This window comes from Cherax quadricarinatus, chromosome 64 (assembly GCF_038502225.1).
Source record: "Cherax quadricarinatus isolate ZL_2023a chromosome 64, ASM3850222v1, whole genome shotgun sequence".
In the NCBI taxonomy this organism is placed as follows: Eukaryota; Metazoa; Arthropoda; class Malacostraca; order Decapoda; family Parastacidae; genus Cherax; species Cherax quadricarinatus.
The window spans coordinates 15,338,544-15,357,313 of record NC_091355.1 but is presented as its reverse complement, the minus strand read 5'-3'; the positions used below and the strand labels follow the sequence as shown (position 1 = coordinate 15,357,313).

The 18,770-nt window shown below is 38.3% G+C and overlaps 1 protein-coding gene across 1 annotated transcript in view; it reads left to right on the top strand.

The window, feature by feature from the left end:
* Positions 1-18,770, top strand: part of LOC128700087 (neural cell adhesion molecule 2) — a 379,174-nt gene that overhangs the window by 318,605 nt on the left and 41,799 nt on the right. Inside the window, exon 10 of the mRNA XM_053793043.2 lies at positions 16,993-17,286. Coding sequence (XP_053649018.1) covers positions 16,993-17,286 — 294 coding nt within the window. The remainder of the gene's footprint in view (positions 1-16,992; positions 17,287-18,770) is intronic.

Genomic DNA, 18,770 nt, shown 5'->3' with positions numbered 1-18,770 from the left:
TATTTTTTAATTGATAGAATAAGCTTTGCACAACTTCTACAACAAGGGACTGTCTTGCATAAAATTCAACTAAATTGAAAGTTTGAAGCCTTTCGGATGAAGCTTTCATAAGTTACTGTACATAAATCTTGGAGGAAAGTTATACAGAGAAAAACTATGTTACTGCTAATGAAATTGGGTTTGTGTTATCACCAGTTTTTACTTTTGAACTCTCTGAAACAAGTTCGCAGAAGCCTAGGGTTTCTTGAAACAAGGGTTTAGAAATCGTTGTTTATTGTCCATGTGTAAAAGAGAATGTTCAAAGCCTATGTAAAACATGTTTGATAAAGGCAGTCTCTCCCCCACCCATCCTCCTGCAACAGTCTCAATTCACGCCAATGGTATAGTAGCTGATCCTCAAATCCATCCCTAGAAGTTAAAACAATCCTTGAAGTTAAAACATCCCTAGAAGTTAAAACAATCCTAGAAGTTAAAACATCCCTAGAAGTTAAAACAATCCTTGAAGTTAAAACTTCCCTAAAAGTTAAAACAATCCTAGAAGTTAAAACATCCCTAGAAGTTAAAACAATCCTTGAAGTTAAAACTTCCCTAGAAGTTAAAACAATCCTAGAAGTTAAAACATCCCTAGAAGTTAAAACAATCCTTGAAGTTAAAACTTCCCTAGAAGTTAAAACAATCCTAGAAGTTAAAACTTCCCTAGAAGTTAAAACAATCCTAGAAGTTAAAACATCATTAGAAGTTAAAACAATCCTTTAAGTTAAAACTTCCCTAGAAGTTAAAACAATCCTTGAAGTTAAAACATCCCTAGAAGTTAAAACAATCCTAGAAGTTAAAACTTCCCTAGAAGTTAAAACAATCCTTGAAGTTAAAACATCCCTAGAAGTTAAAACAATCCTAGAAGTTAAAACTTCCCTAGAAGTTAAAACAATCCTAGAAGTTAAAACAGTCTAGAAGATGGAGACTAACACGCTCATAAAGCCCAATAGCTTTCGCTGAACACTAGAAATCTAGCAGCTGTAGTTTACCATCCTCAAGGGCCCAGTAACTCTAGATCACCTCCCTCATGGGGTGTCCTGTGGCTCGGTTGGTAGCGCACTCAACTCGCAGGGTTTGATCCCCAGTACGGGTAGATACGCTGGGCATGTTTACTGCACCTGCTGCCCCCTGTTCACTGGGTGTTAGTCGACTGGTGTGGGTCTCATCCTGGGTTGGGCGTGTACCTCAGAAATGAGCTGAGGTACGAAAACAGTTCTTGGTCTGTAAAAACTAATTTGTGTAGAAACCACTATAGCTGAACACCATCAAGAGGCCCAAGAGTTGGAACTTAACCTATTAAAACACTGAAAACGTGAGATTAGGTTTGTAAAGTCTCAACATGAGGCTCCATGAAGCAAGAAAATTTCAGCGCATTATTAGTCTTTCTGATAAATTATTGATACAAACAGTCATTTACGAAATGAATTCGCTATACTGTATTTGATAAGAATTAATATCTAATAAGCTACTGAGCGCAATTACGTAACAATTAATTAAGTGTACTTTTCCAATTACACGACTCAGTTTACGTTTTCAACTTAATAGCGCAATTAAGAGTGAGCTTCATATCGCAACTGATAAATCTAAATTAACAAATTAAAACCTACAAAGCCTCGCTTCCTCCCCTCTCCCGTCCTTCCTCAAAATCGTATTGTCAGTAAGTAAAAAAAACAGCGCTGAAAAAATGAGGTTGGTAAGAAGTATTCCAATAAGACGGCAGTATTCTAATTACACGGCAATATTCTAATAACTCGGAGCATTCAATAAAATGGCACCTTTACAGCAAAACCTCAGTCAGATCAAGAGATATGCAATATTACTGAGAAGGTGTGTGTGATATTGTACTGGGTCGTGCGGGTGTGATATTATTGTAATGAGTCGTGAGGGTATGTGATATTATTGAACTGGGTCGTGAGGGTATGTGGTAATATTTTATTGGGTCGTGAGGGTATGTGATATTTTACTGAGTCTTGAGGGTATGCGATATTATTTTACTGGGTCGTGAGGGTATGTGATATTATTGTACTAGGTCGTGAGGGTATGTGATATTTTACTGGATCGTGAGGGTATGTGATGCTATTGTACTGGGCTGAGGTATGTGATATTACACGGAATTGTGAGGCATTTGATATTGCACTGAGCAGTAAGGAAAAAAGTTTGATGAATAATGCGTTGAATGTAGGTTAACAAAACAAGATGAATATAATTATTGATGCGAATATTTTCATTGCATCTGATATCACTAGATTCAGTTGTGAATAGGTGGTGTCTGGTAGCGTTAATTACCCGTGCTGCTTGTGAGTGTATATTGGACTGATGGGACAGGGGGAGGGGGGAGATTGGTGAATGTGTGTGTATTGAAATGACACTAGTAATGTACAATGCTAGTAGTTGAGGATTGCAGTGTGTCTAGTAGGACTAGTAACATTGAGGTTAGTGATTTGGATCAAAGAGTGTTTGCACGACCACTAGACACCCTTTACGCTATTAACGTGAATGGTAGTATACATATGTATTAGCACTAGTTAACTACAAAGCTAACTAGATGCATTTCGGTCAGTGTATGATTTGAAGAGAATCGAAAGAGGAATGCACAAGTCAATTTATGGAAATTGACATTCAATTTTTTTAAATAAAAATGGTAAATTACGATATACAAGATTAAACCTAATTCAAAATCTTTTGAGAGAGGGGAAAAACACTAATATCCTAAAATGCATAAGTATATTAACGCTGAAATCACTCGGATGTTGCTCTATCAAGGTCTGAAGCTAATCAGATGCGACTTTCAGAAATTTTCACGTGAAAAGGAGGATTCCGATTTTTCCAGTTTCTTAAAAAATAAAATCATTTTTCTAAGTAACACTGACCATCGTTTAAGAAAAATAATTTTTATATGAACTTAATATACATAACATAAAATTATTTAACAATGGTCTTACAGGCACACTCAGGCACTTACAGGTACACTCAGGCACTTACAGGTACACTCAGGCACTTACAGGCACACACAGGCACTTACAGGCACACGCAGGCACGTACAGGCACACGCAGGCACTTACAGGCACACTCAGGCACTTACAGGTACACTCAGGCACTTACAGGCACACGCAGGCACTTACAGGCACACTCAGGCACTTACAGGCACACTCAGGCACTTACAGGTACACGCAGGCACTTACAGGCACACTCAGGCACTTACAGGTACACACAGGCACTTACAGGCACACGCAGGCACTTACAGGTACACGCAGGCACTTACAGGCACACTCAGGCACTTACAGGTACACACAGGCACTTACAGGCACACGCAGGCACTTACAGGTACACGCAGGCACTTACAGGCACACTCAGGCACTTACAGGTACACACAGGCACTTACAGGCACACGCAGGCACTTACAGGTACACGCAGGCACTTACAGGCACACTCAGGCACTTACAGGTACACACAGGCACTTACAGGCACACGCAGGCACTTACAGGCACACTCAGGCACTTACAGGCACACTCAGGCACTTACAGGTACACACAGGCACTTACAGGCACACTCAGGCACTTACAGGTACACACAGGCACTTACAGGCACACGCAGGCACTTACAGGTACACGCAGGCACTTACAGGCACACTCAGGCACTTACAGGTACACACAGGCACTTACAGGCACACGCAGGCACTTACAGGCACACTCAGGCACTTACAGGTACACTCAGGCACTTACAGGCACACTCAGGCACTTACAGGTACACTCAGGCACTTACAGGCACACTCAGGCACTTACAGGTACACGCAGGCACTTACAGGCACACTCAGGCACTTACAGGTACACTCAGGCACTTACAGGCACACTCAGGCACTTACAGGTACACTCAGGCACTTACAGGCACACTCAGGCACTTACAGGTACACTCAGGCACTTACAGGCACACTCAGGCACTTACAGGTACACTCAGGCACTTACAGGCACACTCAGGCACTTACAGGTACACGCAGGCACTTACAGGCACACTCAGGCACTTACAGGTACACTCAGGCACTTACAGGCACACTCAGGCACTTACAGGTACACTCAGGCACTTACAGGTACACTCAGGCACTTACAGGCACACTCAGGCACTTACAGGTACACTCAGGCACTTACAGGCACACTCAGGCACTTACAGGTACACTCAGGCACTTACAGGCACACTCAGGCACTTACAGGTACACGCAGGCACTTACAGGTACACTCAGGCACTTACAGGTACACTCAGGCACTTACAGGCACACATAAAAGTTAAGGTAGTAAAGTCATGCACTGTAACATATTTCTAATCAGGGAAAACCTGTAATTATTCCACAGAGATCATTTTGATTAATAAAACTGGTACATGATAACGTAAACAACGTAACATCAAGAGATTGTTTTTAATCAGGTAAAACAATAGTATTAAAAGTTTAAACCTGACCAGAACATCCATTTTTTCCCAGTAATTTTATACAATCCAAAAAATTGTGCCTACTCAGCCTAAGCCTATGAAACGTTCCATCCATTTCATACGATGCAGTACCCTTTGAAGACTGATGCCGTTCACAATTTGTGTTTTAATCTGAGGAAATCGATAAACCTGTAAGGATAATATAGCCCCCTGTGGAATGGAACTCGTTCAGATTCTGTCCAAGCAAGATAAGTCCAGTTCCTTGGCTCAAGAGCCTATCACCAGTATCAAAGCAAAAAATGCAAAATGGCCTCTAAACATTCCATTAAATATACACTAGGACCCCTGTATCCGCGGGAAACAATTTTTAATGACCTTCCGCGGATAGTGAAAGTTATATGCAAGTCGTTTCTCATTTACATACATACCTATTCTAAAGTTTAATTAAGGAAAATAATTCGAGCATTATCACTTTTTCACTGATGGGAAACACTTTATGGTCTCTTAGTTTTGAAGAACTTCCCTCATCACTACTTTTGTGCTGTTGTTGTTATTAAGAAAAATCCGGTGAATCGTGGATAACTGAAATCTCGGAAACCGGACCCACGGATACGGGGGCCCTACTGTACCAACCTTCTTATAAGCACAATACACCAGTGATGAAATTTTGAAGCCGATCAGAGGAGCCTGGCATTACCCAATTATGGCATGGTGTCCAGCGATTTCATTTTTATATTTTGGCTATTTTTCTCCAAAGTTACATGCATGGACACGAAACTTAATGGGTACTATCCTGGCTCTGCGAGGCATCAGCCGTTAAATATTGAAGCCGTTCAGAAGAGGCAAACTGAAAATTATTTTAGGTATAAGATAGTCAAATTTGCACCTACACATCTGAATTTCACACTCCGCCGTCGACAAATATTGACGCACCTTCTGCTGTATAGCCCTTGTGGCTTAGCGCTTCTTTTTGATTATAATAATAATAATGACGCACCTTTCATAAACGTTTGAAGCTACACCAGGAATCTGAGCCATATTGCAATACGGGTAATGGGTTCGATAGCTTTGGTCATAGGACACGTGAACATGCCACTTGTTCCAAGAATTTGGTCCTCGTTACCGTAAGCAAGTATTAAAAACTTGAGGATCATTCGACGAAGCGTTCTCGAGTTAACAGCGAATTAAAAATCTTAAAGTTGGAGGAAGAAAAAACGAAAAAAAAATGTCAGGCCACGTGAAGGTGCACTTACAGCTCCACCTTCGGGGATACCTATTAACGTATTGTGTGTTTGGTCTGAATGACCCTTGTGGGCTTAATGTTTAGTTTGGATTGTAATAACAACTGTGTCTTGTGACGTAAGCTGCTAGCTAGACTAGAGATTGGGATGATAATGAGTGCCCAGTAGTACTAGTTACCTGTCATGCTGAGGACTGCTTGTTAGTGGGAACATAGTGTTTGTGTATCTGGTTGATGTGTTCGTTAATGTTATTTAAAGCCTTTCAAATACACGAGTGTATAAACTTTCCATGTACAGACATTTCTCGGTGTATGTTACACTGAGTATTGTATTGTCTGGCTACTTTGTTTTAAAAGTCTGTAAGAAGGTCATCAAGGCTGCATATAACCTGTTCATTACCAGTCAAAGTTAATTTTATCCCAAAAATGTTGATTAAAGTTAACTCTCACTGTACAGTTACGGTGGATATATAGTTGAATACTATATAAAATTTTCTTTCATGTAAATTATTTGTTTCTCTTCCACAATATATCTGAGATAAATAACACAAGTATTATAAGAGTAAATAGGTTATTTGTTGTTATTGCAGTCACTGTATATCCATTATTTACAAATGTTAACTTGAGAGCAATTATTGTATTTCAAAAGATTCCAAGTGTCGCACTAGTGTACGAAGGGTTGTACTAGTGTAACAAGGGTTGTACTAGTGTAACAAGGATTGTACTTTGTGCAACAAAGGTTGTACTTTGTGCAACAAGGTTGTGCTAGTGTAACAAGGGTTGTACTAGTGTACGAAGGGTTGTACTAGTGTACGAAGGGTTGTACTAGTGTAACAAGGGTTGTACTAGTGTAAAAAGGGTTGTACTTTGTGCAACAAGGGCTGTACTGGTGTAACAAGGGTTGTACTTTGTGCAATAAGGTTGTGCTAGTGTAACAAGTCCTGTACTGGTGTAACAAGGGTTGTACTAGCGTAACAAGGGTACTGGAGTAATAAGGGTTCTACTGGTGTGACAAGGTTTCTACTAGTGTAACAAGGATTGTACTAGTATAACAAGGGTTCTACTAGTGTAACAAGGGTTCTACTAGTGTAACAAGGGTTCTACTAGTGTATCAAGGGTTCTACTAGTGTAACAAGGATTGTACTAGTGTAACAAGGGTTTTACTAGTGTAACAAGAGTTCTAGTAATGTAACAATTGTACTAGTGTAACAAGGATTGTACTAGTATAACAAGGGTTCTACTAGTGTAACAAGGGTTCTACTAGTGTAACAAGGGTTCTACTAGTGTAACAAGGGTTCTACTAGTGTAACAAGGATTGTACTAGTGTAACAAGGGTTTTACTAGTGTAACAAGAGTTCTAGTAATGTAACAATTGTACTAGTGTAACAAGGGTTCTACTAGTGTAACAAGGGTTCTACTAGTGTAACAAGGGTTCTACTAGTGTAACAAGGGTTCTACTAGTGTAACAAGGATTGTACTAGTGTAACAAGGGTTTTACTAGTGTAACAAGAGTTCTAGTAATGTAACAATTGTACTAGTATAACAAGGGTTCTACTAGTGTAACAAGGGTTCTACTAGTGTAACAAGGGTTCTAGTGTAACAAGGGTTCTACTAGTGTAACAAGGGTTCTACTAGTGTAACACGTATTGTGCTAGTTTAACAAGGGTTCTACTAGTGTAACAAGGATTGTGCTAGTGTAACAAGGGTTCTAGTGTAACACGTATTGTGCTAGTGTAACAAGGGTTCTACTAGTGTAACAAGGATTGTGCTAGTGTAACAAGGGTTCTACTAGCATATCAAGAGTCTCAATACTGTAATAAGGTTCTAGTACAATAATTGTTCCAATGCGATATTTCCGCGAGGTTTATTTCCTGTAAAAGAGTTTATCACTGAAAAATAGAAACAAATGAGAAAATGCAATTCTCTGCATATGATAGCTAAACTAATTGAGCTATCATATACGGACTCATGGTTATTTAATCTGTTCAACCTCCCAACATATGTATCTCTAGTGGTCCGTGACACATGTAATCGATAGTTAAGTTTACCTGTCGAAATGAGCAACAAATCTGGTATGACTTCAGATTCCATTAATTTTTTTTGAAGTCAGTTACTGGTATCTGGAAAACAGTTCTTCACCCACCCTATCAAGAGGAATTCTAATAGCGTTTTATTAGGGTTAACGTGGGAGCCATTTGACGAGTCCATCATAGTCCATCTGACAGGGAACTTCGGTTGCGATAGTTATGAAGTCACACTGTAGTGTGTAGGTGCACCGCCCTGCTGAAGAATGTTAGGTGCATCTTTTGTTACTGTGAGATTGCAAAATTCTGTAGCATAGTAAGTTAAATTTTTCCAATGGTGGTTCATGAAATAAAACTGGCCTATTAATCCGTCGTATGAGAGTCCACAACATACATTGAGCTGCAGATTATCACATGCTGGTTTATGAGCTTCAGATAGATTTCCAGACTCCCAAATACTCATACTGATTGATTAATTTGTCCAGACGTTGAAATGTGGTTTTATCAGAGAGTAAAAACCCTCTTTAGATCATTGTTGACCTCATCAGCTGAGTCCAATATAGAACATGCAAACTCATGATGCTAAGGTTTCTCGTTTAGTTGTAAAACCTGGGCAAATTGCACATCACAAGGAAAAAGTCGTTATCTATTCTGTGCAAGTTAGTGAATAACTGATCTCCGTAAATAAAATTCACAAGTAGGACAGAGAAATTTCTTAGGACCTCGGTAAAATGCTTCCTGTATGCTTATAACAGTCCACTCCTAGGCCTGTCAGACACATTTCTTGTGTCCAGGAACTCGTGAAACTATGATTAAATGTTTATGGATAAAAGAACCGTTTATATTGACGACGGTAATTCATATTAACGGATGTAACAGATTTCGTTCCTGAAAACCATGCGAGGCACGAGACTTTATGAACAATCATCGCGCGTCACATATTTCTTTTTATTAATTTGATATCGAATTATAGTCTCAAAACAGCTGTAACAGGCAGTTCAGCTGTCGAACTCAGAAAATTGCATATTCAAATGCTTGGCATATTTTGGGCATAAATTTTTAAAACCGGGAAAATTATTTTTGAATATCTTGCACATAAACGTTTTAATTGTATAAGGTCCCTGAAAATAAGGCAGTGGCTCTAATATAATAGCAACGGTTCCAATAAATTAACCAAGGTTCTGATAGCATAATAAGGGTTGTGAGAATGCAACAAACGTTACAATAATGTACACAATGGGCTCCAATAGAGAAACATGTTCCAATATTGTAATAATGGTTCCAACAGTGTAACTAGGACTCTAAAAATGAAAAACGCGTTCCATTGCTTCAAGAGTTTAAATAGTGTAGGACACTTTCCAATTGTGTAACAAGGGTTTCAATAGTGTAGCAAGGGTTCCGGTAGCGTAAGAGTGGCAACATAAGTGAAACAAGGATACCAACAGCGCAATGAGGTTCCAGTAGTATATCAAAGGTTCAAATATTTCTCAGGTTAATAAGAGCTCCGATGGAATAGCCAGGGTAACTATAGTTTAGCAAGAGTCCGATGGGTATTACAAAGGTTTATATAGCAAAAGAAGGCTTCCAAAAATGATTCCAACTAAGTGGCGAATATTCCACCAACGTAAACATTTTACACGTGTAAAAATAAGTGTTTCGTAAGTAAACTGAAGTTTTCAATAGCGTAACAAGGATTTCAGTGGCGTAAAAAGCGTTCCAAATGTCGAAAAAAGTTTCAGATGTTAAAAAAAGGATTCCAAATGTTTAAAAAAGTGTTCAGAATTTTAATAGGGTTTATAAATTATTTAAAAAGGTTTCTGTAGAGTAATAAGGTTACCAGTAGAGTAACACGTGCTCCAGAAACATAAAAGCGCTCCAAATGTGGGAAAAGTCGTTCGAATAGTGTAACAAGATTTCCAATAGGTGCAACAAAGGTTCCAATAGTGTGGCAAGTGTTCGAAAAGAATGACAAGAGGTGACATAAAATATTTCACACAGGAGCTCCAAATACTCTGTCATCGAATATTTTTTGAAAATCTCTTACACCAGATGTTTCAGAAAATCTCTCGTCTCATATTTTATACTAAGTGAAGACATAAATCCCCAGAAGCAATACAAGAGATGATTCCCACAGATTGAGGTCCTGTGGTCTCGTCAGGTATTGCCCTCGTGTCTGTCCTCGATCTCGCCAAGGGCCTCTTTATCAACCTCATGGCTTCCCGCATCTTATCTCTTCACCGCATACTTTCTGTCTGTCTGTCTGTCTGTCTCTCTCTCTCTCTCTCTCTCTCTCTCTCTCTCTCTCTCTCTCTCTCTCTCTCTCTCTCTCTCTCTCTCTCTCTCTCTCTCTCTCTCTCTCTTTCTCTCTCTACACACACACACAGGGTTTCACAAGGTTAAGCGCGCTCGCTCTCTATTTTATATAGGGTTTTACAATGTTAAGCTCTCTCTCTCTACCTACCAATCTATTTTACACAGAATTTTACAGGATTAGTCTCTCTCTGTCTCTCTTTCTCTCTCTCTCTCTCTCTCCCTTACAACCTCATGTATTGGAGACACACACATTAAACTTCTCGGTGTCCTTACTTGATAAATCATAGCACAATCTCCTACACCCTGGTATCACTCTGGTATCACACACACAATAACACAGTTTGTGTGAAGTCACCCCGGGACTTCACACAAACAAAAAAATACTTAACTTACTGTGCACACACCAACATTCATCCTGGTGTTCACGCTAAGAACTCTAGCATTTTATGTTCAAATTCAAAAGTACTTACCCCCTTGTTTTCAGTCCCAGAACTTCTCAAATTAAAACCTTAATCCCTAGTGTTCATATCCAAGGCTCCCTAATCTGTAGTTCTTAACTTAAGCCAAAAATGTCTTCATCTCTTGTTTTCCAACCCAAAACTTGACTCAAGAAATCGTAATGACACGATTGCAAATAAACCATACCCCCGGCCGGGATTGAACCCGCGGTCATAGAGTCTCAAAACTCCAGCCCGGGCTGGAGTTTTGAGACTCTATGACCGCGGGTTCAATCCCGGCCGGGGGTATGGTTTACCCAAAACTTCTCAATCCCATGTGTTCGAGTCCAAAACTTCTTAACCCCTTTCGTCCAAACCTAGAAGTCCTAATTTTTTTTGTATTCATACTCAAAACTCCTTAAACTTCTTGTGTTCAGTTCCAAAATCTTTTAATCCTCGTGTGTTCAAACCCAAAGCTCTTTAATCCTCATTTGTTCAAACCTCAAGATTCTTAATCATCTTGGTTTTCAAACCCAAATCTCTAATTCTCTTGTGTTCAGACCAAAAACAACTTAAAATCCTATTGTATTTAAACCCAAAAATCCCTACATGTTGTGACCACTCATAAGAAAAACTCCATTTCCAACCCCTTTACATCGGAAGAGGCTTCCATGTACTCGCAGGACGATATGAATGATAAAAGTTTTGACATGAAGCAGACAACGTTGAGGCACTGGGGACTATTATAAATATTGTAGAAGAGTTTTGACATGAGACAAACAAGTGTAAAGACAACCAGTGTGAAGACAACCAGTGGCTGAAACGTGAAAAGTAGTGAGGGAGAAAATTCATTCCATTGAAACAGAAGTAGAAAACACTACAAGAAAAATTGATATTGCAAAATTTTATTTGTGATTACTTAGGTTTTTCATAATCCACGGAAGGAATAAGCTAGGAAGGATATATAAAAAATAAGTGAAAGCATAAAAATAGCCTATCCTTTGAGATAGTAGGCGATTGGTTCTACCTGAAGCTCCTAGCACTATCTGAATTATTTTCTAGATTTACTGTTACTAGACAAATTTTAATATAACAGACCGTCTAACATTTTCTAGTATTTTTTTAATGATGAAATAGGACAAAACCCAGCTTTAAGAGAGTTCTAGGAAAAGATGAGAAGGGCAAGAAGCACACACAGAAAGGCTAACAAGAAAACCCCTATTTTACGTTAAGAACGCCATTTAGGGTCTGCTCGGCGAGGTTGAAATATTACTGTATGTTGGGTTGGCATAAAATAACGCCATCAGTCTCTCAGTTCCCAGTGTTGTTCAACTTAACACTCAAATACAAGTCGTCATCAGAGGCCACCATCTGTGACCCAGTTGTCGGTTCCCACAGCCCCGGAAGCTTCCACAGTGCATCTGTTCTCACAATACTTCATGGTCTGTGAACTTAAGTCGTAATGAACGACTCTCATTAAATAAACGGAAGGTTGAAAGGGTATTCGAACCGTGGTTCTGACTGGTCGCTACAAGAATTACAATAGTAAACATTCAATGCAAGCGATTCCGTGCTAAAAAAAATAAGCAGAGCTCTCAAGAATCTGAAGGAGAACTGGCCATTTAACTCTGCCGAGATGTGCTGAATGACTGTTAAGAACAGATGTTAACTATTTTTGTATATATTTTCGATTTAAATTATTCCTATTTTAATAGGTAAAACATGCAGAAATGCAACCCTAGAAAGGATAAGGAACCATATTTAACCAAGAAAGTGCCAATGCAGCCATATCATCAAAGATTTCTTGAGATTCTCTGTTCGAAAATTTCGGTGAAAGTAAGATTTAAGATGTCATAAAAACTGTGATTAAGAATTCCCCTCCAAAAGAATGATGGCAGAGTCTACAGAATTATTTCTACAAAATGCAACATCATGTATTAATTAAAACTGTTCGCGATTGTAATGCTTTGTTGATTCATGCGAGGTATTTTAAGTTACCCAGTTGGTCGACAAAAACTGAGAAAGATTTAACTAGAAAATCAGTGCATGAAGTAAATATAATGGAATCAAGCTTTATATAAAATAGTACAGTATTAGGAAATGCATCCAGGAGAGCATAAAAGGAATTCGTGCAAAATACGTAAAATTTGTCAACATTATTGGCACTGCTGCCAAATAAATTACCCTTTGTTTGGCATTTCACTCTTTACCTGACTAAAAAGTTGAGACATCCATTAACTGACATGTCACTCCTAACATGTCACTGAGGTAACAAACAACCCACTGAATGTAAATGTGAGGTGACATTTCTGCTTTATAAGACTTCCGTTTTTACATAAACTGTTCCATGAAGGTGTGAGAGATTACCATTTCTTATTACTGTGGTTATGTTGTATATTAAGATATCTGCGATATTTGCATTATACATATAATATATATATATATATATATATATATATATATATATATATATATATATATATATATATATATATATATATATATATATATATATATATATATGAAGCAATGTAAAAAGAGAGCAAATGAGAGAGTGGGTGAGATGTTATCAACAAATTTTGTTGAAAATAAGAAAAAGTTTTGGAGTGAGATTAACAAGTTAAGAAAGCCTAGAGAACAAATGGATTTGTCAGTTAAAAATAGGAGAGGAGAGTTATTAAATGGAGAGTTAGAGGTATTGGGAAGATGGAGGGAATATTTTGAGGAATTGTTAAATGTTGATGAAGATAGGGAAGCTGTGATTTCGTGTATAGGACAAGGAGGAATAACATCTTGTAGGAGTGAGGAAGAGCCAGTTGTGAGTGTGGGGGAAGTTCGTGAGGCAGTAGGTAAAATGAAAGGGGGTAAGGCAGCCGGGATTGATGGGATAAAGATAGAAATGTTAAAAGCAGGTGGGGATGTAGTTTTGGAGTGGTTGGTGCAATTATTTAATAAATGTATGGAAGAGGGTAAGGTCTAGACCTAGGGATTGGCAGAGAGCATGCATAGTTCCTTTGTATAAAGGCAAAGGGGATAAAAGAGAGTGCAAAAATTATAGGGGGATAAGTCTGCTGAGTATACCTGGTAAAGTGTATGGTAGAGTTGTTATTGAAAGAATTAAGAGTAAGACGGAGAATAGGATAGCAGATGAACAAGGAGGCTTTAGGAAAGGTAGGGGGTGTGTGGACAAGGTGTTTACAGTGAAACATATAAGTGAACAGTATTTAGATAAGGCTAAAGAGGTCTTTGTGGCATTTATGGATTTGGAAAAGGCGTATGACAGGGTGGATAGGGGGGCAATGTGGCAGATGTTGCAAGTGTATGGTGTAGGAGGTAGGTTACTGAAAGCAGTGAAGAGTTTTTACGAGGATAGTGAGGCTCAAGTTAGTGTGTGTAGAAAAGAGGGAAATTATTTCCCAGAAAAAGTAGGCCTTAGACAAGGATGAGTGATGTCACCGTGGTTGTTTAATATTTTTATAGATGGGGTTGTAAGAGAAGTAAATGCGAGGGTCTTGGCAAGAGGCGTGGAGTTAAAAGATAAAGAATCACACACAAAGTGGGAGTTGTCACAGCTGCTCTTTGCTGATGACACTGTGCTCTTGGGAGATTCTGAAGAGAAGTTGCAGAGATTGGTGGATGAATTTGATAGGGTGTGCAAAAGAAAAAAATTAAGGTGAATACAGGAAAGAGTAAGGTTATGAGGATAACAAAAAGATTAGGTGATGAAAGATTGAATATCAGATTGGAGGGAGAGAGTATGGAGGAGGTGAATGTATTCAGATATTTGGGAGTGGACGTGTCAGCGGATGGGTCTATGAAAGATGAGGTGAATCATAGAATTGATGAGGGGAAAAGAGTGAGTGGTGCACTTAGGAGTCTGTGGAGACAAAGAACTTTGTCCTTGGAGGCAAAGAGGGGAATGTATGAGAGTATAGTTTTACCAACGCTCTTATATGGGTGTGAAGCATGGGTGATGAATGTTGCAGCGAGGAGAAGGCTGGAGGCAGTGGAGATGTCATGTCTGAGGGCAATGTGTGGTGTGAATATAATGCAGAGAATTCGTAGTTTGGAAGTTAGGATGAGGTGCGGGATTACCAAAACTGTTGTCCAGAGGGCTGAGGAAGGGTTGTTGAGGTGGTTCGGACATGTAGAGAGAATGGAGCGAAACAGAATGACTTCAAGAGTGTATCAGTCTGTAGTGGAAGGAAGGCGGGGTAGGGGTCGCCCTAGGAAAGGTTGGAGGGAGGGGGTAAAGGAGGTTTTGTGTGCGAGGGGCTTGGACTTCCAGCAGGTGTGTTTGATAGGAGTGAATGGAGACAAATGGTTGTTAATACTTGACGTGCTGTTGGAGTGTGAGCAAAGTAACATTTATGAAGGGGTTCAGGGAAACCGGCAGGCCGGACTTGAGTCCTGGAGATGGGAAGTACAGTGCCTGCACTCTGAAGGAGGGGTGTTAATGTTGCAGTTTAAAAACTGTAGTGTAAAGCACCTTCTGGCAAGACAGTGAAGGAGTGAATGATGGTGAAAGTTTATCTTTTTCGGGCCACCCTGCCTTGGTGGGAATCGGCCAGTGTGATAATAAAAAATAAAAAAATTATATATATATATATATATATATATATATATATATATATATATATATATATATATATATATATATATATATATTATATATATATATATATATATATATATATATATATATATATATATATATATATATATATATATATATATAATGAGATCTCAACATATGCTAAACATAAGATTAATATATGTAAAACAAAAGAGCAAGAGAAGGGAAGGGAAGGGAAGGCAAGACAAGACAATGAACCGTTTCATGTGTATAGTGCAGTCTCTGACTTGACAGTGTTGGTGTATGACACTAAATGGGGCTTTACTTAGTAGAGTTACTTTGTTTCTAGGGCTGTTTTTATTCTTAATTACTTTTCTCTCTTCTTTTACGTGTATAAATTTGATGTTTAGCATTTCTATAGATCTGGCTCTTATAGCTGATTTTTTTGATTTTGTACAGTGCCTGATCATGAAATAAGTTAACTAGTGAATAAACGATATATGTTACTTCATTTTTTGCTAATAATGATATATTTTATATATTCGTCTTTGTGTAGATTCTCATTTTCATTCCAAAGTAGCCTCTATTCTCAGATTTCTGATGTTACTGTTGGTTGTCGCTTATTGCTTGCACTTGTTAACTTTTATTTGGAATATTTTGAAACTGTTCTACATTCCTCTATTGTCGTAAGTCGTCACACTCTGGATGCGTGACTTCAGTCTTCTCTAACACTTTCGTCTTTCTATTAACAATCTTGTTTCATCTTTCATGTTTAAAGATGAATGGGAATCCTACTAATTACTTTCTGTAACTTTGATGCTCATGTCCATAGGTCCTTGATTTGGTTTTATGCTTTCCGTCTACCGCAAATCTAAGCAATGTTGTGTGTGAAATATTCTTGTTTCTCGCTTCCTCAGCGCCCTCTGCATCTCTGATCTTCAGTTTCTCGACTATAACTTCTCCATTCGTCGCAGCGCCTCCCAGTTTTGCAAACTCTATCTACTCCTCTGCTAAACGAACTTTTTTCTCTCTCCTAAATGAACTTCATTTGTAAAAACTTTTCTACTTGCCTTTCCTTAGTTTCCAGTTTACAAAATTCTAACATTATTAATTATCCTCTGGTTTATGAACTTGCTTTCGTGAAATTAATAAAGTTCCAAAAAATCTGGTTCTTACTTCCCCTACTTCCACTGTTGCTTACGTGGTTTACAGTATTTTTTCATCCTCCTCTCTCCGTTATATTGGTGAAACTTGTTGCTCTTTTTCTAATAGACTGAATGGAAGTGTTCTCCTTGCTGACGCTAACAATTTTTTTTGTCCTTTGTGAGAAGATAGCTCTCACATAAACCGGTCCTCTGCCAAAGATATCTATTCCTCTTCTGCCTTTCACAGACGTAGTCTTGCTGAATCAGCCCTTATACACAACACTCCCAATGTGAATTTTAGCCCAAGTTTTGATTCTGTTGATGCCTGCCTTTATCAATACGTTGTCTGTCAAAAGCTTAAACTTCAAAACTCTTGTGACTTGACCTGTCATTTTCTTTTCTTCTCATCTCTTCTCTCACTCGCGAGTTAACTATGATCCGGAAAGAACGAGAAAGCCTTCATAAGTATCCTCTCCAAATCTGGGGTTAGCAGTGAGTAGTTACCCTATAGGTATTAATAAACCTTCATATCGTCAAAACAATAGAAAGTGAGAAAGGACACTAACAGAGAAGCTGAAGCACTGTAGAGCTTCGTAAAACAATATCACTTACAGTTAAATTTCGAACCAAAGAGCTTAACTCAAAACCCACAAGCTCATTTTGTAATTACTAGGCACTTACATACACATATACCCTCTCTCCCAGTCCCTTCCCTTTCCCCAGGAACATAATGAACCCTTCATAATCCTCATTCCTGCCTCACCTCTTTCTCTCTCTGTATCTCGTACCGCTCCCTCCTCAGGTCCCCCGTCCTCGCCCGAGAACTGCGAAATCATCAACAACACGGCCGAGAACATCGAAGTGCTGTGTGAGAGGGGCTTCGACGGAGGGATGCCGCAACTCTTTCTGGCGGAGGTGTACGATGAGCCAGGCTCCCTACACCTCAACAGGTCGTCGGAAGAGCCCCAGTTCTCCGTGGAGCCGCTGCAGCCAGGCACAACCTACACCATCCGTATCTCAGCTTTCAACGATAAGGGCAGATCGCCCCCCGTCTCGCTCACTGCGGTCACGCTCAAAGTGGCCGAGCAGAGAGTCGGTGAGTGGTCAGTGGTCCGTTGTGGTAGTGGTCTTGGTGGTGTGGTGGTGGTGGTGGGGAGGAGCTGGTATTACTATCCATCATTGCAATAGCAATAACTGCCAACAACAGACGTATTTAGGATATATATAGCAGTAGTGGTTGCAGTAGTAGGAGTAAGAGTTATAGAGGTACTGATAAAAATAGTAATAGTAGTAGCAGTAGTCACAGTAAACAGCAAAAGTAAATTGTAGTGGTTGTAGTTGTTGTAGTAATAATGTGTTATTATTATTATTATTAGTTGTGGATGTGGTGGTAGAAAGTAAAAAAAAAAAGTAATTGTGAAGTAGGAAGTTGGATTTAATATATAAATTCCAATAGTAATATGCAGTAGTACTTGTTGTAGCAGTAGATTACTATTATTACCAGTAGTTGCATTAGCTGAAGTAGTATTAGTAGTAATAACTGAAGTTGTAGCAGAACAAATGCACAAGAATGACGAATAAATCATTTCCTACACACATATGAAGAATCTAAAGTTTTCATATCATATATTCTTAAAAAACATTAGAAACACTTTTAGGCTTGAAAAACAATTTCAGACATATACAGACATACAATAACCTAAAAAAGTTGCTTAAAATAGGATTTAAATTGCACAGTAACCCTTGGCCTTATTTACGCTGAACCCACGATATTAATCTTGTATTCAAATGTGTATAGGAATGTACTCCCACATATGTATATATATATATATATATATATATATATATATATATATATATATATATATATATATATATATATATATATATATATTTATGTTTGTGCTTACCGGTGTTTGTAAACAGCAACCTCAAACCCACTATTCCGTACATTAACCGTTAAATTACTTTTGGGATGCCTCGGAATATTTACTCATGAATATACCCATAGAATTTGCCTCCACTACTTACGTTCCTGGTATGTTTCACACAGTCCAAATGCTGAAGAAATTGTGTGTGTGTGTGTGTGTGTGTGTGTGTGTGTGTGTGTGTGTGTGTAATTGTGTAATGTTATTCGAAGAGCTCATCAGTGCTCCCTTGTAATTTACTTATTCTCATCATGGCCTCTCTTCTGTTTTCTCCAGTGATAGGAAATATATCGTATACTCATAGTAGAGCTTTAGTTTAAAGACCAGCCTGATAGTAACCTAAAGTCTTTACCAAACATTTACAATGTGGCTAAGGGTTTCTGAAACTAATGAAGGTTCTACGTATCTCTGTAATTAATCATTATGTATGTATGTATGCATGTATGTATGTGTATATATATATATATATATATATATATATATATATATATATATATATATATATATATATATATATATATATATATAATGTTGTGTTGAATAGGTAAAACTGGTCAATTAGTAAGAATTCGTTTAAAATTAAGTCCTTTCTAAAATTTTCTCTTATACTTATAAAGATGTATTTTTTTCATTTATGTTAAAGTAAAAATTA